This window comes from Laccaria bicolor, genomic scaffold, assembly GCF_000143565.1.
Source record: "Laccaria bicolor S238N-H82 LACBIscaffold_16 genomic scaffold, whole genome shotgun sequence".
Classification (NCBI taxonomy): Eukaryota; Fungi; Basidiomycota; class Agaricomycetes; order Agaricales; family Hydnangiaceae; genus Laccaria; species Laccaria bicolor.
The window spans coordinates 454,646-478,395 of record NW_001889887.1 but is presented as its reverse complement, the minus strand read 5'-3'; the positions used below and the strand labels follow the sequence as shown (position 1 = coordinate 478,395).

General features: G+C 46.4%; 6 protein-coding genes across 6 annotated transcripts; 4 read left to right on the top strand and 2 right to left on the bottom strand.

The window, feature by feature from the left end:
• Positions 1 to 6,830: 6,830 nt before the first annotated feature.
• LACBIDRAFT_328333 (uncharacterized protein) lies at positions 6,831 to 9,115 on the top strand (the record flags this gene model as incomplete). Its single annotated transcript, XM_001882386.1, has 13 exons — positions 6,831 to 7,073; positions 7,122 to 7,181; positions 7,282 to 7,346; positions 7,400 to 7,457; positions 7,545 to 7,548; positions 7,861 to 7,883; positions 8,048 to 8,135; positions 8,168 to 8,286; positions 8,411 to 8,430; positions 8,700 to 8,757; positions 8,829 to 8,831; positions 8,859 to 8,948; positions 9,032 to 9,115. 13 exons carry the CDS (start codon positions 6,831 to 6,833, stop codon positions 9,113 to 9,115), a joined length of 915 nt encoding a protein of 304 aa, XP_001882421.1.
• Positions 9,116 to 10,195: 1,080 nt separating this feature from the next.
• LACBIDRAFT_299352 (uncharacterized protein) lies at positions 10,196 to 12,716 on the bottom strand (the record flags this gene model as incomplete). Its single annotated transcript, XM_001882286.1, has 4 exons — positions 10,196 to 10,765; positions 10,836 to 11,109; positions 11,304 to 11,767; positions 11,821 to 12,716. 4 exons carry the CDS (start codon positions 12,714 to 12,716, stop codon positions 10,333 to 10,335), a joined length of 2,067 nt encoding a protein of 688 aa, XP_001882321.1. The 3' UTR covers positions 10,196 to 10,332.
• An 875-nt stretch (positions 12,717 to 13,591) lies between these two features.
• Positions 13,592 to 13,866, bottom strand: LACBIDRAFT_299351 (uncharacterized protein; the record flags this gene model as incomplete). The annotated part of the gene is made up of 3 exons (XM_001882285.1): positions 13,592 to 13,604; positions 13,657 to 13,749; positions 13,805 to 13,866. The coding sequence occupies 3 exons, from the start codon at positions 13,864 to 13,866 to the stop codon at positions 13,592 to 13,594; spliced, it is 168 nt and encodes a 55-aa protein (XP_001882320.1).
• A 717-nt stretch (positions 13,867 to 14,583) lies between these two features.
• Positions 14,584 to 15,881, top strand: LACBIDRAFT_328331 (uncharacterized protein; the record flags this gene model as incomplete). Its single annotated transcript, XM_001882385.1, has 3 exons — positions 14,584 to 15,331; positions 15,619 to 15,685; positions 15,791 to 15,881. 3 exons carry the CDS (start codon positions 14,584 to 14,586, stop codon positions 15,879 to 15,881), a joined length of 906 nt encoding a protein of 301 aa, XP_001882420.1.
• Positions 15,882 to 16,728: 847 nt separating this feature from the next.
• Positions 16,729 to 18,533, top strand: LACBIDRAFT_299349 (uncharacterized protein; the record flags this gene model as incomplete). The annotated part of the gene is made up of 8 exons (XM_001882384.1): positions 16,729 to 16,752; positions 16,808 to 16,908; positions 16,967 to 17,228; positions 17,284 to 17,399; positions 17,447 to 17,573; positions 17,627 to 18,064; positions 18,121 to 18,444; positions 18,498 to 18,533. 8 exons carry the CDS (start codon positions 16,729 to 16,731, stop codon positions 18,531 to 18,533), a joined length of 1,428 nt encoding a protein of 475 aa, XP_001882419.1.
• A 570-nt stretch (positions 18,534 to 19,103) lies between these two features.
• Positions 19,104 to 19,869, top strand: LACBIDRAFT_299348 (uncharacterized protein; the record flags this gene model as incomplete). The annotated part of the gene is made up of 4 exons (XM_001882383.1): positions 19,104 to 19,218; positions 19,267 to 19,526; positions 19,584 to 19,769; positions 19,822 to 19,869. 4 exons carry the CDS (start codon positions 19,104 to 19,106, stop codon positions 19,867 to 19,869), a joined length of 609 nt encoding a protein of 202 aa, XP_001882418.1.
• Between the last annotated feature and the right edge of the window lie 3,881 nt (positions 19,870 to 23,750).

Below are 23,750 nucleotides of genomic sequence, written 5' to 3'. Positions count from 1 at the left end.
GTCGATATCTCAACATGAGCGGAGCGAACGTTCTTGCGGGCGCTCACCACTTTGTTGCTAACAACAGCACATTCAATAATGCTAACACTGTGAGTAGAATGATTATTGTGTTAATGCACCAGTGAACGAAGCTGAGAGCACGGATCTCCGGCAGATGCACATCCACAACATCAACAACGGCAATAGGACCACGTCGGACGGGGTCATCCCCCTCACGCCAAACCCAAGCAATCGGTTCACAGGACGGACAGAAGTTATCACCAAACTCAAGAGGCATTTTTTTACCAACGCAAATGGCAGAGCTAAGAAGAGAAAGTTCTTCCTGTTGCATGGAATGGGGGGGATTGGAAAGACTCAAATTTGCTTGAAGTTTGTTGAGGAGATGTCTGACCAGTGAGTATCTACTGAATACCATTCCAATGCCTTTTAATTCAATTTCAATTACCTTCAGCTTTTCTCTTGTTTTTTGGATTGATGCATCCTCAGTTAGCACCATCACACAGGCACTGAAGGGCATCTGTAACCTTCCTGAGGCTCAGTCTTCTGCTCTGGATGGGTCACCTGAATCTGCTCTTTGCTGGATTGGCTTGCTGAAAGAGAACTATGTAATGGTGTTTGACAATGCTGATAATCTATCACCTGCTGAGCTGGAAGCTTATCTTCCACCTGGAAGGGGTGGAAATATTCTGATAACTAGTCGCAATTCTGCCATGAGGAGGCTAACTTCACCTGAGAACTCTCTTGAAATAACTGAGATGGAAGAGAATGATGCTCTTGAATTACTTCTAAAAGCTAGTTGCTTGAATTCATCTTCAATAGAGTTTCAATCTGAAGCTTCTAAGATTGTGAAAGAGCTCTTCTGTCTTCCTCTTGCAATTGATCAGGCTGGTGCTTACATTGCTTCTGGAGCAACCACTATCAGAGACTATCTTGCAAAATATTCAGAGCACCGGAAGACACTATTATTTCATTCAGATTTTACTGGAGCTTCTAAGTATAACAAAACTGTTTATGAAACTTGGGAGTTATCATACAAAGAAATTCAGAGAAGGGCTAAATTTGATGATTCTCGTAAGGCCAAAGCAGCCAATAGTGCAATGCTCCTTCTGGAATTATTCCCTTTCTTCCATCATGAGGGGATTACTGAAGACATCTTTTTTTATGCTGCCCTTCAAAAAAAAAAGAAAATTCTTGCCTCAAAGTTACCTCTTGCCAGCTCTCTGCTGGATCGGAGACTACTTCCTCTCAATAAATCAGGTACTTGGGATAACTTTGTCTTTAAAGAGGGACTTCGAATATTACTGTCATTCTCCTTGATCAAAAAAGGCCCATCTGATGGTGTGTATGCAATGCATCCACTGGTCCATTCCTGGGGCAGAGACAGAATGCTTCCAAATGAGAAGAAACAATGTTGCTTAATGGCATATGTGACTTTGTCTTGTTCACTAAGATGGGGTAAAGACCAGCCATATAGATTTCAGAGGGTCTTGGTAACACATATAAGAGTGAATATGGAGCATGCCACATCAGAAAGTAACAAGAATGGTGTCACTTACTTAGATGATGCTTATGCCAAGTGTGGGAGATTGTTGATGGAACAAGGATTTGCAAGAGAAGCAGAAAAGTTAGAGATTGAAGTTCTGGATACAAGGAACAGGATTCTTGGAGTGGAACACCCAGATACAATCACTGCCATGTCAAATCTAGCAGCCACATATGGAAACCTGGGAAAATACACAGAGGCAGAGAAGCTGGATATCCAAGTTCTGGATGCAAGGAACAGAGTTCTTGGAGTGGAACACCCATATACAATCAATGCCATGGCAAATCTAGCAGCCACATATCAATACCTGGGAAACTACACAGAGGCAGAGAAGCTGGGAATCCAAGTTCTGGATGCAGCGAACAGGATTCTTGGTGTGGAACACCTAAATACAATCAGGGCCATGGCAAGTCTAGCAGCCACATATCAAAAGCTGGGAAAATACACAAAAGCAGAGAAGCTGCAGATCCAAGTTCTGGATGCAAGTACCAGAATTCTTGGAGTGGGACACCCAGATACAATCAGTGACATGGCAAATCTAGCATCCACATATCGACACCTGGGAAAATACACAGAGGCAGAGAAGCTGCAGATCCAAGTTCTGGATGCAAGTACCAGAATTCTTGGAGTGGAACACCCAGATACAATCAGTGACATGGCAAATCTAGCATCCACATATCGACACCTGGGAAAATACACAGAGGCAGAGAAGCTGGGAATCCAAGTTCTGGATGCAGCGAACAGGATTCTTGGTGTGGAACACCTAAATACAATCAGGGCCATGGCAAGTCTAGCAGCCACATATCAAAAGCTGGGAAAATACACAAAAGCAGAGAAGCTGCAGATCCAAGTTCTGGATGCAAGTACCAGAATTCTTGGAGTGGGACACCCAGATACAATCAGTGACATGGCAAATCTAGCATCCACATATCGACACCTGGGAAAATACACAGAGGCAGAGAAGCTGCAGATCCAAGTTCTGGATGCAAGTACCAGAATTCTTGGAGTGGAACACCCAGATACAATCAGTGACATGGCAAATCTAGCATCCACATATCGACACCTGGGAAAATACACAGAGGCAGAGAAGCTGCAGATCCAAGTTCTGGATGCAAGGAACAGAATCCTTGGAGTGGAACACCCAGATACAATCACTGCCATGGCACATCTTGCAGCAACATATCGAAACCTGGGAAAATACACAGAGGCAGAGAAGCTGCAGATCCATATTCTAGATGCAAGAACCAGAATCCTTGGAGTGGAACACCCACGTACAATCAATGCCATGGCACATCTTGCAGAAACAGATCAATACCTGGGAAAATATGCAGAGGCAGAGAAGCTGGAGATCCAAGTTCTGGATGCAAGGAACAGAATCCTTGGAGTGGAACACCCAGATACAATCAGTGGCATGGCAAGTCTAGCATCCACATATCAATACCTGGGAAAATACACAGAGGCGGAGAAGCTGCAGATCCAAGTTCTGGATGCAAGGACCAGAATTCTTCGAGTGGAACACCCAGATACAATCAATGGCATGGACAATGTAGCCTTAACATGTTATAGACAGGAAAGATATACAGAGGCAGAGAACCTGCAGATTCAAGTTCTGGATGCAACCACCAGAATTCTTGGAGTGGAACACCAAGATACAATCAATGCCATGGCACATCTTGCAGCCACATATCGACATCTAGGAAAATACACAGAAGCAAAGAAACTGGATATCCAAGCTCAGAAAATAAAGAATAAAGTTCCTGGAGCAGAATCTCCCCTTATGAATTCTAGGGAAAAAGGTATGAAATGAGCTTCATTTTTTCATTTTCACTGACACTCATATTTATATGATTAGTGCATTCTCTGACCAATCTTGCCAAGAGGATTTAAAAATTCAAGTCTGGGATGATGCATTCATTTCATAGTAAGAAACATCTCAATGATGGCTTTGCAGGAACTAGTACTTAATTCTTCTTCCCCAATGCTTCCATACTTTTCACCTATATTCATTTTCACTGAAATTCTGGCTTCTACTCATATCTTGATATTCTGTTTAGTATGTTGAATAAATTTCTCTTTATATGACTGTTTTAATTGATGATTGACTGTGTATGAGTCTATCAGAAGCATCTCATGATTCACCATCCCATACTCCATGTCTGTGCTTGCCTTCAAGCCCCTCTTCAACTCTTCTGTTGAGCTGTCCATTATCCTCCAATGCATCCACTAAGCTACCAATGTGCATCAAGGCCTCTTCAAGTTACCTTAGTTTTGTTGAATTGCAGATACAAACCTACATAACTTCTGTTTGCAACAGCAGTGCCAATAGCAGATACAGTTATGTTGAAGTGTGCAATCAAAGTACCTTCATGAGATGTAGGAAATCTGAATTTTAAATTTTGGCAAGAACTTCAGCCACCTCAGGCATGTTAAAAAAACTTGATCCATATTTTTTTTCTTAAAAACACCTTACTTTTCCTTTACTTGCCATCAATGCAATTATGTCAGAAACATCCTCCAATTTAGTGTGTTAAAGCCTGTGTGTTGTGGAATTCACTATGATCATGCTTGTGCCAATCTTGAGTTCAAGGCCAATAACTGTCATGAATCATTCCACACCCATGCCCTCAAGACATCCCCAAGACGGACCCCTCACCATGATACCTTGTTTCTCCATCTCTACTTTCTATTATCTCATTATCTTGTTATTCCTTGTTCCCATACCAGGGACCTATTAACTGACAAGTCTTTAGCTTCAGTCTTCTCAGTTGAAAATTTGACTTCCTACCATGCTCAGCTTCTTCCATAACAGTGTCTTTGTCATGTGTGATGCTCCCACTGCTGCTCTTGCTGGAAGACTTGCTGACAGAAGAACTAAATGCAGAATGAATGGTGTATGAGGCAGAATTGGCATGATCTATCTTTTCATGAGTAATTAAAAATATTGAGAAAAATGACTGCATACCCTCAGGTCCTCCAATAAGATGGCAGTTTGGGATTTTGAGGTTTGAAATATTCTGAGAGAGTGCATCCCAATTCCAACCTAAGTAAATGTCCAAATGGGCTGATTGGGTGTGCACCATGTGAATCCACTGCACAGCTTGTCATCCCATGTTCTGAAAATTGGTGAACCACACTTGAATGTTCTCTCCCAGCATGTGCCCATAGAGTGGGTTCATACAGTCAGGGTCTAACACCAATAAAACTGCCAGGTGCTGCATGGCAATGCAATTGAATTGAAATTGAGGAATGTAAGTGCATAGTGTGATGGGCAAAGAAGGGTTGATAGAGATAGAATGTGCTGCTGTGCATGTTATGACTTGCACTACACAGTGTAGTGCCCACCATAATGAGGTGCCAGTGGCAGGGTCGAGCGTGTAAAAAAGCTGGCTCTTAGGAAGTGAAGAGTGATGAAATTATTGGCATGAACTGATATGGTTGCTTATTAAAGTCTTCTGTCAGGGAGCAAGCTAACATTCCATATGCCATCAGACAGAATTTCTGTCTATCTTCTGAGGACATTCTGTCTCTTCCCCATGCATGAATAAGTGGATGCATGGTATAAACACCTTTGGATGAAACCAGTTTGACCAGGCTAAAAGACAGTAATATTCCAACTCCCTCTTTGAAGATGAGATTATCCCATTTTCCTGTGTTGTGAAGCAGAAGCAGTGTGGAGTCTATTATAGAGCTTGCAAGAGGCAAGGCAGACCTCTTCTGATTATCTCCACACTCCTGAGTAGCAGCATAGGAAAAAATTTCCTCAGTAATACCATCAAAATGAAAGAAGGCAAAGATTGCCAGCAGAAACATTGCACTCTTAGCTGCCTCAGCTCTTGAGAATCATCGCTTTTAGCTCTATGCTGAATCTCTTTGGATGATAGCTCCAAAGTCCCATACACATTCTGTTATATGTAAATGCCCCTCTGAAAGCTGGGTAAGATAATAATCTTTCTCTGTATTGAGAGTATTCATCAAGATAGTTTCTGATGTCTGTGCTCCCAAAAGCAATGAAAGCACCAGCCTGATCAATAGCTAGGGGAATGCAAAAGAGCTCATTCACAATCTTGGAAGCCTCAGCTTGTAGATCTTCCTGAGACTCATTCAACCAAGCAGCATTTAAGAGTAAAGAGATGGCATCACTTTCTTCCATCTCTTTCACCTCAAGAGAACTCTCATGTAAAGTCAAATGTTTTAAGCCAGAGTTGTGACTAGTTATCAGAATATTCCCTCCTAGCCCAGGTGGAAAATATTGCTCCAGTTCCTCAGGTGTCAGATTATCAGCATTATCAAAGACCATTGCATAGTTTTCTCCCAGAGAGCTAATCCACTGTAAAGCAGATTGAGGTGAACCATCCAGAGCAGAAGACTGAGCCTTAGGAAGGTTGCAGATTCCCTTCAGTCACTGTGTGATTGTACCAATTGAAGATGCATCAATCCAGAAAACATGGGAAAAGCTGGGAACCCATGAAATGGGGACTAAGTAGTATGGTGGAGTACTTACTAGTCAGACATATCCTCAATGAACCTCAAACAAATCTGAGTCTTCCCAATACCCCCCATGCCATACAACAAAAAGAATTTTTGATGGCGGAGTTTATCGTTGCTTTTGGCAGTAAAATGTTTCTTCAGTTTTGCAAGAACATTGGTCCATCCTGTGAAACGAATACTTGAGTTTGGTTTTACAGGAATCGTTGCATATATCATTCTGTTGCCAGTGCTAGCGTAGTAATTGATCTGTGCAAAATACCAAGTGATTAGCTTGCAATAGTAAGAGGCATCAGAGAACTTCACTTACAGCATTGGCGATGTTTATGTTGCTGTCAGTTATAACAATGTTCTGAGCTCCCTGGAGGACATTTGGTTGGCTCATGTTGGAAGTATAGCAGATGGGGGCGAAGGAAAGAAGCGAGAATCATTCGCATTTTGCCCAAGGGGGTCTTAGGATTCCAAAGTCCGACTGGGGGTTGGGTAGGTAGGTCAGCTGCAGGCCCAGAAAAAAAAAAATGGAACCCTCTACAAAATGACCTCAAAACAGGCCTGGAAGGCCATACCTTGCAGGTTTGCACTGCCAATACACTCCAGAACATGTAGATCAGTCCAAATTCAATGATATTCAAGCTTTATATAATATTTCTTTAATCTTATCTAATCATAAATTTGGCTTGGACGAGCAGGAGTCGAGGGGCACTGGTTCAGACCATTGCCAACATTTCTAGAGGGTACATTTGCCAGAAAAACAATTTGTTAGCGCAAGAGTGACTCACTAAGATATTCCAGTCATGCAGCCATGGAATCTCTGGAACTCGAGGACAGCTCAGATGAGCAAGAGTCGAATGGCGCTGAATCTGGACTAGAAGAACAAACTTCAGAGTTTGAAGAGGGATGCGAGGGGAACATGACACATAATGCAAAGTTGGCAGACAAACACGACGTAGAGATTGAGGGAGTACTACGTGAAAGTGGGGAGACGGCAGTAACAGACATGGCAACAAATGTCACCATTGACGACGTGGGCTCGGAGAAGGACAGCGTGAGTATCATCTATACTTAGTTGAACATGCACTCACATGATATTTAGCACCCTGTTCTTGGGCCGCCATCGGAGACCACCCCAAGCGCCTGCAACGTTAGCGACACTGTAATAGCTGTAAATACTACCACCACAGAAGAAAGTGGCTGTTCTAAATGAAATCGCATTCCGAGGCAGATGCCAGCCTTGAATGGATGCCTGTGTGGAGTGGTGGTGGACTCACATTCGGATGGGGTTGTTGAATGTAAGAGGCTTGGCTGTGAAACACAACGGGTAAGTATATGTTCCATCCAGCTGAGGTTACAAGTTACTCACCTATATGCCAGTATCACCTACGTTGCATTTCGTTGGAAATTGTTCCACGAAACTGGGTTTGCGAGGCTTGTGAGGCATCTGGCACAGGTAGAGGAATGAAGCGATCACGACGATGACGTCATATTACCATATATAGAAATGTGCCTGATTACGTAGGTAGGTAGGTCAAGGTAGTAAGGCTTTAAAAAAAAAATCAACCCCAGGTCCATTTTTTGAATCCTAAGACCCCCTTGATTTTGCCGGGACATCCAAGCGCTCACACAGCACAGCCCAAAATTCTGTCACCTGGCACTCGGAACCTGGCTCAGAGAGGCGTAAATGTTCCTGTACATGCAAGACTCAGTGGGCCACCTACCATACTTAAAAGATGGACTGCGACGTCGAGCCATATGATACATATCATCTATCCAGATGTCAGTCTTCTCCGCATCTTCACAACTAGGATCTGTTTTGCTAACTTCTCATTTCGTAGGATTTGCTTTGTCAATAATGTTCGTATGTATCTTTGGTTTGATTTTTTTCATGTGTGATCACTCCTGACAGTGTATACGCGCACTTAGGCGCATTATTAATCCTCAGGAAAGCTGAGTGAGGTAGAGTCGATGGGGCAGACGATCAGAGAATAACGACGTCAAGGGGCAGCTGGAAGTTAAACACAGGCCAGCGGGGAGTCAGGGACCAACTCAATCTCGCTTAACGTCTGCGGCTCTTCGCCTTCTTCGAAATTCAACGCCGTCGATGGACTAGGTGAGTAGAAATCGGGAACTAGATCAATGCAGTGGCAGGAGTTCAAGCCACAAATGTGGTGGAGATTCACGCAATGGGCATGGTGGAAGCTCGCACCACCAGCAGGATGACCGCGACTAGCACCAGACCAGACTACACAGCACACCTTCACGTTGGTGGCGTCACAGTCGATCCCTAAATCACAAGGCCCCTCAAGCTCAAGTCAAACCAGAATGTGTTACTCCTTCATTGGCTGGGGCTGGCCTAGTTCGATTGTGACTGGTGGGTGCGATAAGGTCTTGAGGGTCTGGGATGGGTGAGTTTTTTTTTGGATTTTTTCTTGATTGACTGATGAGCTGGTTCCTCAGCTGGATGAAAGGGTCGGGGTTCGATCGAAAGAGGGGGTTAGGAGTAAATCTAAAACAACGGCCACAGACGAGGGTTAGTAGGGTTCATTTGTTTGCGTTCGCCCAAGTTCGGCCCTCCATGCTAAAATCCGAGAGGTCTCTCCAAATCGTTCTCGAGATACCTTGTTATTCAGGGTTGCTTTCGTTCCTAAAATTTAGCTTTATTGTGTTTGTCCAGATTTTCAATTACTGGCTTTGTTGGATCCATCAAGGTTTTACCTTGCTTCCACGCAATGGTGAGCAGTCACTTTCCCCATTCAACTGGTACTCCATCTGCCGCATCTTCTCCTCACGTCTGATCTGGCAGGATGTGAGTACTTGAAGGACCTAACGTCAGTTTACTCCTCTTCTCCATTCACTCCCCGATGTCGTTGCCAGCCTCGTTGTGATTCCTGATTTACTGACGATCGCTATTCCGGCTTGTCAGGTAAAGACCGGATTCAAATGCGTGTAGGTGATGATTGTGGAGTATGCACAGTGTAGCAGAAACAATAAGTCATGTATTTCCAGGCGAGTCAAGACGTTTGCAGAAAACTCGACTTTATTGATAACTTTGCAGGGCACACTTGTGCGCGCGGTTGCTATGAACGATGAGCCGACATCCGGGAGCCACGCAGGGTATCCGAGTCGGCGCGTCGTCAAATGTGAAAGAAGTGCCATGTCATCAGGAAATACTTGCTCCGAGAACGGACTTGACCCACACATCCACCCATGTTGACATATTCATTAATTTCCAGGAGCTAGCTTTGGGGCACGGATCTCAGCATTGTAAATTTCATGAACTCGCGTCCTTCAAAGATTTGGAAGCTCGGAAGGACATATCACCGAGGAGTCGCATCATGCGCGTCACATAGTAGATCGTCTTGACGCTGTCCAGGATTAAAGCTGACGTTGAGGGTGCATAATATTTAGCACAGGTTGTGCACAATTTGGCGCTCAACGTTCAATCAAAACGTCAAACTCAAGGAACCAGCGTGATGAACTCTCTTTTCAACTTCAACAACTCCCAGAATCTAAACTTCCACAATCATCGGGGATAACTTGAAATCGCTCCATTTCGAGGGAAAGAACCTTTCCCTCAATCATCACCCCCGTCACTATGGGTCCAAGCTCCATTGCGCTACGTATACGGCCGAACACGTCCGACGCGGCGAGGGCAATGCAAAAAGTGGATCTAACCAAGTGTATGCGTGCATAGGCCCCCGAGGACTGCATCATCCCTGTCCTGATCAATTCCATCGTTTGGAGTCCCAAAAGAAATCTTAGGGGGTGAGGGTAGTAAGTAGAACCGAATTCGTCAATGATGAGAAAGCAAAGACGACGGAGGACAAACAGAGGCGTAAGTAAACAAAACTCGAATTTGCCAGTGACAAGAAAGCAAAGCCGATTCAAGTAAAAAACGAGATATAAAATTCAAGTTCAGGCACGTAAGTAACTACTAACTAATATACACAGCTTCCCAACTTTGTCTGGGTTTTTTTGGAGGGTTTGTCGCTTCGATTGCGATTGAAAGCATTGGACTGGACGTGTTCCGAGGAATGATTATTGCGCTGGAGAGAGTTCCAAGATGATGGTGGTGGGGAGGAGGGGGACCATGGATTATCGTATGGGTTTGGTTTGATCCGCGAAGATGTCAAGTCGGGGTATAGAGCAGCAGCAGCATAAGTAATAGAGATCGCCATCACGAAAAAAGGGGGAGTGGGGGGAAGGTTCAAAGCACCAAAGCCAGGAGGGAACCGCACAACGAAATAAGAAGGAGAAAAAAAGGCAAAGCATATCCACCAGGATGCGAGAAAAAGAGAAAATGAGCTTCACATCCCCAACAACAAATCATCACTCTGCACCTCAGCCTTCAACCCCCTAACACCCCTTGTCCTCCCCCTCTCCTCCACCAACCCCTCCCCACCCCGCTCCTCCCGTTCACCCTCCGTCGAATCAGGGCTCAAACTCCCCTTCATCCCCATCCCCATGTCATCCTCAAGCCCCATCATAAGATCATCCCCGTCGTCCCCACCCTCCTCTGGCATGCTCGGCAGTCTCTCCATATGTCCATGCCCATGATGGAAGTGGTGAAGCTCGTCGTGGAGGATCATATTGCTACCGTCACCCCCAGCCGCTGGAGCCGAGTCCGAAAGCAGTGGTTCCATGCTGGAGGAGCTGCGCGATCTGCATTGGTAGGCTTTCAGCTCTTGTTCGAGCTCGCAGTTCCGGGCGCCTTGTGCTGTTACGAGTTGTTGGAGGTATCTAGATAGTACAAAGGGGTGTTAATATTGCTTGGTTAGGAAAAGACCACAAAGAAAGAAAGGAAACCCACCTAATATACTCAACACTCTTCCTCAAAATCATCCCCTTATTCGCCTTGACAACACCCCCATCGCCCCCTTGCTGCTGTCCCCCACCTTCCTCACCCAACGAATCTTTCCTGGTCGGTGTTCCGTTCAACCCATTCGCACTGGGATTAGGACTGTTAAGCCCATTCAACACGTCGACGGGCGTGAGCAGCGAATCTGGGTCCAGTAGACCGTTCGACATGATCCCTCCCCCACTTGGGGAGGCAGCGGATGGGGAAGAGGCGTTTCTGTTTGGACCTGGGGAGGGAGAGGATTAGTTAGGTTGGGGTTTTGGGAATGGAGGAGTAACAAGAACAAGGGATGGGGATGCAATGCAAGAGAAAAAAAGAGAGGCGACCCAATCCAACCTGCAAAAATAGAAAACAATCGCAACAACCACCAACCAAGAGGGGGGAATAGACGGCGCCCAAAAAGAAAAACGAAAAACTCACCGCCAACATCCAACATACACTCCGGAATCAACGTAGCAAGCTCACTAATCTTCTCATTAATATTATCCCTCTGTCGTCGCTCAACAGCATTATGGCTCTCCCGCCTCCTCCTTCTTTTCTCGTTGGCTAGTAGGGCTTGTTTGTCGCCTACTTGCTGCTGTTGTTGTCCTCCTTTCTGTTGTTGTGCGGAAGGAGCGGGGTGGGAAGGAGGAGGATGGGAGGGTGGTGGGAGCTGTACTTGATTTTGAGCTTGATTTTGTGGTGGGAGAGGATCGTAAGAAGGGAGCGCCATCAAATTGATGGCTTGCGTGTCCAACGCCTTCGGCAATGAATGCGAATGCGCATGGTGGGAATGGTGGTGAAGAGGCGGGAGGTGGTGATGCATATCCTGAGAAGAGGAAAGCACGAAAGGGGTGTATTGTTGATGATGGTCGTTAGGTGTGGGGAGGGAGTACTCCGAAGCTCTATTTTCCCTCGTCAGCTTCGAAGAGAAGGCAAAAAAGAAAGAAAGGCTTACGAGCTCTGACTCTGTCCAGCTAAATACCACCCATTCCCTGCCCCTGCCCCTGCCCCTCCTGCTCCCCCACCATTCGAAGAAGTACTCAACGGACTACCAGCATGCGCCATCCCACTCAAACTACCCATCCGACTCCCAGGAATAACAATCGCATGTGGCCTCCCATGTCCATGTCCATGTGCATGGTGAACACCAAAAGGAGGCGGCGAAGTCCCACTAATACTATTATTCCTTCTAGCCCTCGTAGTCCTCGCAGGCCCTACACCCCCTGCCCCATTCGCCGGCGGAGGCGGGGCAGAGCTAGAACTCGGAGGTCGAGATTGGGAACGGGAGCGTGATCCTGGAGAGGGGGTGTGTCGTGTTAGGTGGTGGGGATGGAAGGATGATGGTGGTGGGTTTGCGGGTGGGAGTTGGGGGGAGGAAGGAGAGGGGGGGTCGTATCGCATCGTGCTGTTTATCGCTGGGAGGGTAGAGTTGAATGATGGGTGTTGTTGATATGTTTCGTGTAAGCTACTTGGTTGACTCCCTGCGCCATTGTTGGTTGTGGTGGAGGAAGAGGAAAAGTGTGTGGGGAATGCTGATGAAGCTGTGGACGATGCGCTGGAGGCAGATACATCGAATATGTTGTGTGTGCGGTATGCTGAAGTGGGGTTTTCGTACGCCGTTGCGTCCTCGTACTGCTGTTGGTGGTGGTGGTGGTGGTGGTGGTGGTGAGTGTGATGATGACCATGATGATGATGGTGGTAGCCATTAGGTGACGATCGATCACCACCTGGGCCACCCAACAATGAGGCCATCGACAACTTGTCGTTAAACTCCACATTCACAGCAGCAACCGTGAAGGCATCAAAATTATGTCCGAACTTCACTCCGTCGTTTATGAATTCCTCCTGCATGCGTGAATACAATGTGCAATTTCTACCGACCAGAATTCGTGTTGGTCGCGTATTGCTAATACCGGGCTCAAAACCACAATGTAGGTGGCATTGGCTTTGAACGAAGAATGGAGCCATGCCACTTGTACTCCGTCGCGTGCGTCACCTCCCGAACCTTGGCAAGTTGGAGGCTTTCATCACAACTCCATCCCACAGCTGAGACCTGCCATAGCACCCAACCGACACCCGTTCGTCCCTTCTGCTCTTAATTCCCATTCCTTTCTGCAGTCTTTGAAGCAGGGTTAACAATCGAGTGCCAAGTCATTCAACGTGGTCCTCCCCATCTCTCAGAGCTTAGGGAATGAACATAGAAATTCCAACTAACGACCATGCAGGGGCCTTTTTGGAAAGACGGCGACTCGTTGAGAAGCTTGGGGGAAAGCTCGAATCTCGGGGAAGCCCACAAATCGGAAAAATGGGGACACAAGCGGGCTGATTCATTCCGCCCGTGCACATTGCCTCTCACTTTCTTTGTCTCTCCCTGTTGAAGAAGGTTGTTCCGAACCTGGTCCACGATACCCTCTCGTGGACGATGGGGACCTCGACTCACCCATTGTCCACTCCACCTTGAATCTCCCCCGAGGCTCCAAACACCGAAAGGAAGCCGTGTATCCGTGGGGTGTAAGTGGCCTTCCCAACGGTCGACATCAGTCGGGAGGAAGGTGAGAGTGGTGAAGAATTGCTTGGTTTCCGTACCCGAGGGAGGCAGGCGGTGGGAGACTGGGAGGCGTAGACAAGTTGCCTGTGCAGAGAAGGGTGGAATTTGAGGGAACTGCAAAATCGACTTTCATTGGCGGAGTGAGCGAATGTGGGTGTGTGAGAGAATACGTTGAGAATCAATAGAGACAGCTACGTAAACAATCGTTAGCTACTGCCGCCATAAAAAAGAATATAAACTCACTTGACGTTCTCCGTCAAGCAAACCCAAATTGACCTCCCACCATGCAATTCAAAACAAGCACTGGAACGCAATGCACTGAGCTGCCGCGCACCTCTGTCCTAGTTTGCAGCGATAACAACAGATGTTGAGACAAGGGCGAACTCGGTACCTTCTGACCCGGACACTAACTTCGAGCGATGGCGACACTGGAAGGGCTGTTAAGGGAGACATGTAGATTGCGTACGGTTTTCTGGTGTTGGGTGCTGAGGTTACCCAGCTAAATCTGCCATAAAGGCTACCCAAAAGTTTGTCAGCCGAGGATGCTATGTCTAGTGAGTACACCCTGCACCTTCATTTCCTGGAATTCTTTGCTGCTTGACGAACTTAGATGGGGAAAATGCGGAGTCCGACTGTAAAGCACCGCCCATCACAATATAAGTAGGCACCTTCAATAAGATCATATGACTCCAAAGTTCGGGGTAGGAGAGTATGACTTTTCGCCAGAGCCTACAGACGTGCGAGGAGATGACCGATGTTTTAAGCGATTGGCGAGATATGCGGTTGACGTTGAAAATGAGTATGTATGGACGAATCTCAGCCGAAATATTTGAAATCACAGGTTCCGGGCATTGAATTGTGGCTTCCATGCTGAACTTGGGAGGGTGCGTCAGGAAAAGTCAAGTCTTATCTGACATGTATCTTACTTTTAATAGAACTTCTTCCCAAAGGCCTAGTATGTGTTATGCCGGATGAGGTTGAGCAGAATTCAAAGTTGAGCGCCAATAACAAGAAAGAGTTATTGATGACACATGATCCCACCCAGCGAAAGAAAGAGATGATGATGACTCGGCCTTTCCCTTCATTCATCAGTACTTTCGTGTGCAATGCTTTACAATGGCGATAAAAATGGACATAAGTAGAGTTATTTCCCTTGATTTAAGGTACTAAATGTTAAATTCAATAAATTACGCTCATCACCGGATTCTGATATCTGTGAGAAATACCTTGCTTATTCGCCTCTCTGCATACCACCGAAACCTCCCTGATGCCTCCCTGACGCGCCTTTTCGCAGTTCGCTCCACACACTTGCCATTTGTTTTCGGGAATCCAATATCGTGCGCGGGGGGCAAGAATCTAGATGCTGGACTCTCTCCCGCTGTGTCCTGCCAACACACACGGGGCAACTTCGTCTGCGCCTCATCTTTCGCGCTTGCTCAGCTTTCGGAGGGGGGTGCAACTGAAGAGGGAGGAGGTTGGGGAATACAAGGAAAGGAATGGAGAGCCGCCATCCTCAATGCTCATCTTCCAGGTGCGTCGATTGAATCTCACATCCTCTGCCATTTGACTTTGACGCATGCTCTTACTTTTAGAAATCGCCATGGACTTGCGTCTGCGAAATTGAACGTGTCCTTTGTTGGGACAACGAGGGGTGGCAGGGCTAGGCAGCAATGCTCACGCGCAGACAACACCTATGACGAGCACATGCGTTTTGATTGGGGTTCAGTCTGTGGCTCGATCCGCGGAAGGTTTAGCTGTGTCCCATTGACTCCTCCCCCTCCCTTTCTCCCCTCCCCTCCAACTGACGACCCCAGTTCAGTGTCAGGCTTGGCCCACGGCATCGAGATGTTGCCACTATTGTGCAAATGTAACGGGAAACGATTTCATTTGCTCTTACGGCCATGTTGCACATCAATGTGTGAGTGCCATTCATTCTTTGTTAATAGTTGTTCACGTCGTCCTTTGTAATGTAGTCTGCCATTGTCACTATCTGGTGATGGTCCCATTTTGCTTGTTCTGACGCCAACCTGAGAACTCGCCGTACAAATCTAGCAAGTATGCATGAAGTTTGGGTGTGGCCGCTGGAAACTCAAATGGCTAATCTTTAACGAGTCACCCATTTGGTCGTGGATGAGGCTGATCGCATGGTCGACCTGGGTAATCAAATAAGCCCAGAGAAAGCGAGATTGCTGACATTCATTTCAGATGTTATCACAAAATATTTCCGTCAAGGTGGATGGCCGGCGCTTTCCATCCATGGGGACAAAGAGCAGTGCGTAATTTCATTTTCGTCAGTTGAGAACCTCCGTTAACATGGTCATCTAGAGTCAAGAGTAAGCCTATACTGCCAAGCTTCGTAACGCTATGGTCCGAGTAGTCGCTTCAGATTCAGGACCCTCAACACATCCCTGCGGAATGTTAGGTTCAGGACCCTCACCATCGTCCCTGCTGCCACTCTTGGATCTTGATCGTCTCTTGTTTAACCTACCCTTACTCTCCCTTGCTACCTCCTGTGATACATTCTAGAAGTTAACTGTTTTGTACATGTGCTATACAATGTTTTTCACTCTCAAAGCTTTTCCTTCGGAGCAATGGCCTGAGATTTGTGAATGCTGCAAGAGCCAGGTATTCCGTGGCTATGGAATATTTCCAAGAAACCCAGGACTGATTGGACTAAATTGACTTCAGGGCTCTTCAGGGTTCCTGGCGTTCATCAGTGTTCATCTCCCCTCACCATAAATTGAACCAGTTGGTATCAAGGGTTCTTAAATCCAATAAATTGAGCTAGATTCAAGCTAAATCAATCCTACATAAGTTCTTATCCTTGCTTATGTGTTCGATTTTCACTTATTACAAGTTACAGACAAAACCCTCCTTCTTTATTTTATATTTATTGCAAGAGTTGAGTGACATTGTAGCATTTGTGGAGTTCAATGTGCCTGATAAATGTCTTATTACAATTTTTTCTAGGATAGGTCTTTTTAGCGTCTGGTCTAGTCGCGGTGTATGTATGGCCGACGCGTCGACGCGTTTACATCACATGTACATATTTACATCATGTGACTTTGATGGTGGAAGCTGTAACACTAACGGTTGGGCGTTCAATGTTCAGCGCCAGTGCTCAGCGTTCAACGTTGAACATTGACTAGTGACTGGCCATGTCCTATGCTTCCTCTCCCCACATTACCATCGCAGGATCCCCGACGTGTAACTTTCGACGTCTGACACCCACCGCATGCCCTCAATGTTCTTGTGGATGTAAATCAAAAGTGGTTTCACCTTCCCAGACACGTCTCTCCTCACAACCACAACACTATGGGTGTTCCGGGACTCTCTGATGTGAGCAGTTCTCTTTATTTCAGACCTTGTGGCTCATATTTTTCAGCTTTTGGAGCCTGCACGCCATGTTCAAACTCTTACGGAGTTTGCTATGAAGGAAGGGTTTGCAAAAAACTTACATGGTGACCAAATGGTTTGTGTGGGTGTTGATGTTAGGTACAGTTTTCTCTCTTTTTCACCAATTCACCAACATAAACTGATTTTGTTTGCTTAGCATCTGGATTTGCCAAGCTCAAGCCGTAGTGCATTCCATACGAGGTCCAGGTACTCGAGAGGGGGAGAATCCAGCACTTCGCATCATTTTCTTTCGCATTTGCCACCTGCTCGCACGTTGCATTGAGCCGATCTTCATCTTCGACGGTCGCAGTCGTCCACTTTTCAAACGGGGGATGAATGTCAAATCTGGAAAGCCACATTGGATGGAGCAATACATTGAGGGTTTCCTTGAGGACTTTGGCTGTCCCTTCTATCATGTTGCATCTAACTTTGTTCCATTCCTTGTTCCCTATTGACAATAATGTTTCTCCTCAGGCTCCGGGAGAGGCTGAGGCTGAATTGGCCCAGCTGACTGCACAAGGCCTAATTGAAGCGGTCATCACAACGGATTTCGACTTTTTCCTCTTCAGGGGCACAAGCCTGATTAAGCCGTAAGTACCTGAGCAATGTACCGTTGTCTCTGTGCTAACTTTCACAGCCCAAATGTAAAAGCTGATGGCGACGAGGTTATCTGCTACTCTGCCGATGACATTGAACACGACACATCGCTCACCTGTGCTAAAATGATTTTCCTTGCAATTCTTAGTGGCAGGGACTATGACGAGGTATGTGGGCAAGATACTTGGCTCCAACCTCTGCCTAACTATTGGTCATTTAGGATGGTCTTCCTGGATGCGGGCTCACAATTGCCCATCAACTAGCCCGTGGTAACCTACCAGAGACCCTTTTCATGGCAGCTACCCAGCTCTCTCCACATGCCCTTCAAGAGTTCCTTCTCGGTTGGCGTGACGAGCTCAAAAATGAGCTGCTCAACGATCCTCATCAACTCATGGGCACGAAGCGCCCTGTGCTAGCCCGTAACCTCCCCCTTGACTTCCCCAGAGTCAGCATCCTCTGGCTGTACACCCACCCACTCACGTCTTGGTCAGGCGACGGCCACGGCCCTGATACAACATCGTGGACGCTTCGCCAACCGAACCTCGCTCAACTAGCTGTTCGCTGTGAAAAATCCTTTTCTTGGGCATCCATTGGCACGATCATAGATCGATTCCACGAGAATGTTTGGCAAGCAGCTGTGATGCGAATGCTCCTCAAGGTAATGTCATCATTCTAGTTACTACCTTCGTTACAGATGATGATTCCTGTGCATAGCCTGTCGACATTCCAAGTGCCATTGATGACAAACTCTCATGTGCATCCCTGCTTCACGTCCGGCAGGAAAAGCTTGGGCCTGGTGGACTGAAGACAGGCACGAATGTGCGTGGCTTCTGCGTTGAGACTGCCATGTTGGTTCTTGCCAAGGAAACCCTCTCCGCCCTCAACAACAACATTCAGAAAAACAAGATGCAGAAAGACCATACCCCGGTATACTACTGGATCCCGGCAAAGATCCTCGCGCAGAAGGTCCCTGGTCTTATTCAAGAATTTTACGCTCACACGCACATCAAGAAGAAGGCACGTCAAACTGAGACCCGTGTATGTACACTCTGACTTCAGCTTGGTAACGTTCTCACTGATTCCTCAATTAGATGGTAGACACTGATGAGGAAATCATTATCCCCTAGGGCTGCTCACCGTGTCCGTCTTAGACGGATAGACGGATCCGTCACACGGGCACCGTCACTGTACCGTTTGGGCTTGTTGTAAGTGTCCTGACGTACGGTAGACGTGCAGTGAAGGGCTGTTTGTTTCCGTCAAGTGACGGGTGTAAACGGGGTTGACGGGCGTCATTGCAGTATATGCGGAGTTTGAAATGAGAGTTGCACCAAGGCCGCTATCACCTTCCAATCCCCACGTACCCCGCGAAATTTTCTTCTGAGATGGGCGACCTGTCTTTTTAATATTCCTTCATTTACATATAGCCTTTGTCGCATTTTTCAACCTTCCGACATCTGAGATTTTTTTTTGTATCTTATTCAAATCTGATTCCGCGATGGCAGTGCAAAACTCATCGGTAGTGACTGAAAATTTTCGCCAAGGTGCACCCTAGTATCCCCCAACCTCACCAAGACCGAAAAAATCGATCTCATCGTGGATGGTGGTAGGTAGGTAAGTATGTATAAAAAGTTTTACTTTTATTTGACTTCATTGCACGTCACATCCCTCCCCATATCTCAACTCATCATTCTCTCAACATGAACTCAGATCAGTGTGCTCGTGGACCAAATGGCGAACTATTGGATGCTAGCCAAATTCAATGGTTTAATGATCCAGACGATATTCACCCCATTTCAAATTCTGCGCCGTCGAGTAAGTTTCTGCTTCGTAGTTTGGAATCAGTACTCATGTATTTTACAGAAGAATCTCGTCAACGGCCGGTGCGTGCTAGGGATGGCACATGGCTAGCAGCCGCTATCGCCTCAGAGCTCACAACTGATGACTACGGAAATGCTGTTGTACTACCTGCCATGCAAAGTATTTCTCAGCCTCGTAAAGCTGCCACTAAGCATAAGCGAGTCGTCGAAGAATCTGTCAGCGACGCGGAAGATGGAGATTTTTTTGCATCAAGCAGTGACGAAGATTCTAATAGTGATGTTGAAATGGTGACCAACAACGAGGTAAGACTACTTCGAGCTGAGTTTGTAGCCGTACTCACATAACTATGATTTATTTAGATTGCGGACATGCTCCCTTCAAAGACCATCCCAGATGCCAGCAACAAGAAGGGCCACGGGCATATGCTAAAGCCAAGGGCAAAGCCAGCACCGCCGAAGAAGAGGTTAAGAGTGGGTTCTGTTGAGAACACTTCCAGCACCAAGATCCCCGCCGCTGCCGATGCTCAGATGGCTGTCAGCGATAAGGTGCGCTTTTCTTTATTTCAATTTTCTATTAAAAAAGTACAATGTCTTTTAGAGCATCTTGAACCCCAATGTTGCGGCTCCTCCTGAAAATACGAAATGAGGGAGCTCAGTTGAGATAGAAGAGGTTGAAGACATTGATAGTTCCAAAAATATTTCAGCTAGAAGAAACGCGATCAGTTCCACAACGGACAGGGATTCCAAAAAAAAGGTAAGTTGGGCATTCACACGGTAAATTCTTTCAATGACATGTTATTATTTTAGGACAACGGGAGCATCAAGACAAGCCCCATCTATCTATTTTATGAGATCGTCAACACCAATGCTTCAGGGAAACCAGGAAACAAAGGCGACGTGCATTATCGCTGTCTCCACAGCTCACACAAGATCTGCACAATTACAAAAGGCATGAATGGAAACCTGCATTGTAAGGTTTTGCTTCTTCCTAAAGTCCGTCTTGTTTAATTTTATGTTATTCAGGCCTCAAAAATCATCTTCGCGTGCACATAGCACCGATGTACCGACTTTATTGCATCTTGAAGGGACGACGTGAGCCCTCTACTACTGAAGAGATCGCAATTGCATCAGGCAAAAAGCCTCTCTCGGAGAAAGCTGAGGCTGAATATATTCAAAAGCTCGAGTCGGCGTCTGAGAATATTAAGAGAGCATTTCAAGAACAGGAAGCACGAGCTGCAGTGAGTGTTTGCATACATTCACTAATTTTGGTTGCTCAGATTCCTGTTTATAGGGCCCATGGGATCAAGAAAAATTCGAAACTCTGCTCACGGAGTGGATTGTCGCCTGTGACCAACCGTTTGATGAAGTGGAGAAACCGGAGTTTGTTGCGCTGATGAACCATACTCATCATGGCAGGGGACCGTTAAAAATGCCTAATCGTGAGGGAATGAAGCGACGTGTCATGAAGATGGGAGAGGACACAGTTGGAGGTATTCATGAAATGTTTTTGGTACGTCACCTTGATTGGAGTTGGTTTAGATATAGGAGTTTATTTCTTTCAAACAGGAACTCGAATCAAAAGTATCGCTTTCTATCGACACATGGACTTCAAGCAATGGACATGCATTTTTAGCGATCGTCGCACACTATGTTTCTAACGATGGACACCTTGGTCAGTAGACATTTATCTATGAGGTCGAACTCTGATTGAAGTAGATCATAGAGGAGCTGCTTATCGATTTCCGGGAGCTCATAGGTGAACATTCTGGTGAAAATATGGCCAATGCTGTATGGGAAACACTCGAGTTGTACGGTTTGATTGGAAAGGTGTTGTTTTTACTGACAATCTTAATGTGAAAATTTACTGATACACCGACAGATTCTAGCCATCATGATGGATAATGCAAGCAACAACGACACCCTAATGGTCTCCCTTGAGCGACACTGTACCACCCGTGGACTTTACTTCTCAGCCAGAGATTCTCGCATGAGGTGCATGCCTCACACTGTCCACTTGGCTGCCATAAAAGTGAGAGAAGCTCTAACCCACTGTTTAAATTAACGTACTAACCTTGTAACAGCTCCTCGAAGGAATTGGTGTGATCTCAAAGGAGGAGGGCAGAAAAGCTGTAGCGCACGCCACAGGGAATTATCAAGATAACATCACCACTCCAATTGCACATGAGAACGACGACGAAGCGGAGGCTTATGATGATGCTAACGGTGATGATGATATGGGAACGGATGCAGCAGATGGCGTGCTCTCCGCAATTCAGAAAGTGAGTCTTCAAAAAAAAACTTATCAACTGAGAAATGAAATTCAGGATTTCCTTTCTATTCAGCTTCGAAAAATTGTGAAAGCGGTTCGCTCGAGCCCTCAACGCCATCAAACTTGGGCATGGGAAATCCAAGTTGTCCAGGGCAGCGGCATAACTGAAGACTGCAGCGCTTCCCTGGTGTTGATTCTCGACGTAAGAACGCGCTGGGCTTCCACTCACCAAATGCTTCGTGAGTTTCATTACCATTTTCCTTCTGATTACTATACCATTTAAAATGATTCTGCTACAGGACGAGCTCTTGATTACCGTGACATGATTGACTCATTTGTCTCGAGAAACAAAGACCTCCGTGATTTTGAGCTTAGCGTGGCGGAATGGGATTCAATCAAGCTAGTCACATCCTGGCTCAAATCCTTCCGTTCTGCGACAACCGAGATGTCAACAACGAAGGTCCCAATGCTTTCCACAGTTCACGCAGTCTTTCGGGGCCTTCAAGACGACCTAAAGGGAATTCTTCGCGATCTCCCAAACTCGGTTTCTCCCAATGTCAAGCGTGGCCTCACTGATGCGCATCGAAAACTCAGTGACTATTACTACAAGTACGACAAATCCCCATTTTACACATGGGCCGCATGTATGTGATGTCATTTGCATGAGCGAAACATTTTATGACATTTTCTGCAGTGCTCGATCCACGAATCTCATATGAGGGGATGAAGGCAGACTATTCTGATGATCCAATCCTTCGCGATTACCTTGAAGAATCAAAAACCAATCTCATTGCTTATTACAAAGAGAATTACGCAGCTGACTTGGAAGCTCCTCCCTCTCAAACTATCACACCTTCACAACAAACTGTCTCGGGATCACCTCAAAAATGTTTCACCTCTCGCTACCGCAATAAAAGTAAGGCCTCTATTAATGAATTAGAAGAGTATTGGAAGCTTCCCATTGAGGACTTCGAAACTTGCGACCCCATACAATGGTGGATGGGCCGCTGGGCGCAGTTTCCTAAACTGTTTAAGCTTGCGCACGACATTTTGTGCATTCCAGGTGAGTACCCTGATTCTTGCTACTGTTGAAAATATTGATTTATTGGTTAGGATCTGCGGTGGCTGTAGAGAGGGTTTTTTCTGGTGGAAGGGACACAATTTCTTTGCGTCGTGCTAGCCTTCATCCGGATACAATCCGGATTTTGATGCTCGTCAAGAAAAGACTCCACCTTGCACGCGCACAGACAAATGCCGCCCTACGCCATTAGATAGCGCCAATTATTTTTAACACCTTTTCAATGCATTCTAATTCTACTGTAGTGCATAACATGAGAATTTGTCGAAGTCAACATAATTGACGTCCGTCTACATCCGTTGACGGCCGTTTTATATCAGTCCGTCTCCATTTGATTCTACTTGGGTGACCCAGATGGACGGTTGCCGGTTGAAACACCCCCGTCGACACCTGTCGATTAGACGGCCGTTTCCGTCAGACGGACGGTGCGCAGCCCTATTATCCCTGTCCAGGGCAGTTAGTAGGAATCACCCACCAACACTGAGAGGCCCGACAATACAAACAGGCCATAGTTGATGGTGCCTGCTGATGGGCCGATGAGGGCCAATAACCCTGTGTTGATGAATTGGCCGATGTGATCCCACTATCAAGGTAAAGAAGGGTCGGCCAGCTACGTAGATTTAGCATACACCGATCAGTAGGAAGCTGCCCCGGGAAGTCAAGTCCCTGTATTTGTATATCGGCTGATAGCTAAGCTATGCAAGGTCAGCTGACAGTTTTGAACATTGTATTTGTATATCGGCTGATGGAAGATGCAAGGTCGGCTGACAGTTGTGAACGTTGCTGGGCTGGTGATCGGCCGAGGGCCTTCACTTCTGATTAGCAGCTAGGCTATGCAAGGTCGGCAGACATTTTGAATTCGCCTGGGTTGGTGGTCGGCCGAGGGCCCTCAACTCTGGTTACCAGGGTCAGCTGGCAAGACCCACATGGTAGTCATGGTTCATGGATATCACCGAGTCGGCCGGACACGAGAATTTATGAACATCTCATCAGCCGATGCATCACCGAGGCCGGCATTTTCAAGCCGAATCGTTTTCAGCTTGGCCTTTAATTTAGCAGCCAAGCAGAGGCAGACCAGGCAGAACTTGCAGTTCAAATTTTCATGATCCGAGACAACATCGGTCAAACCAGCATTGATTAGTAAATTTTAACAAGAGTTGCGATAGGTGTAACTGACTTG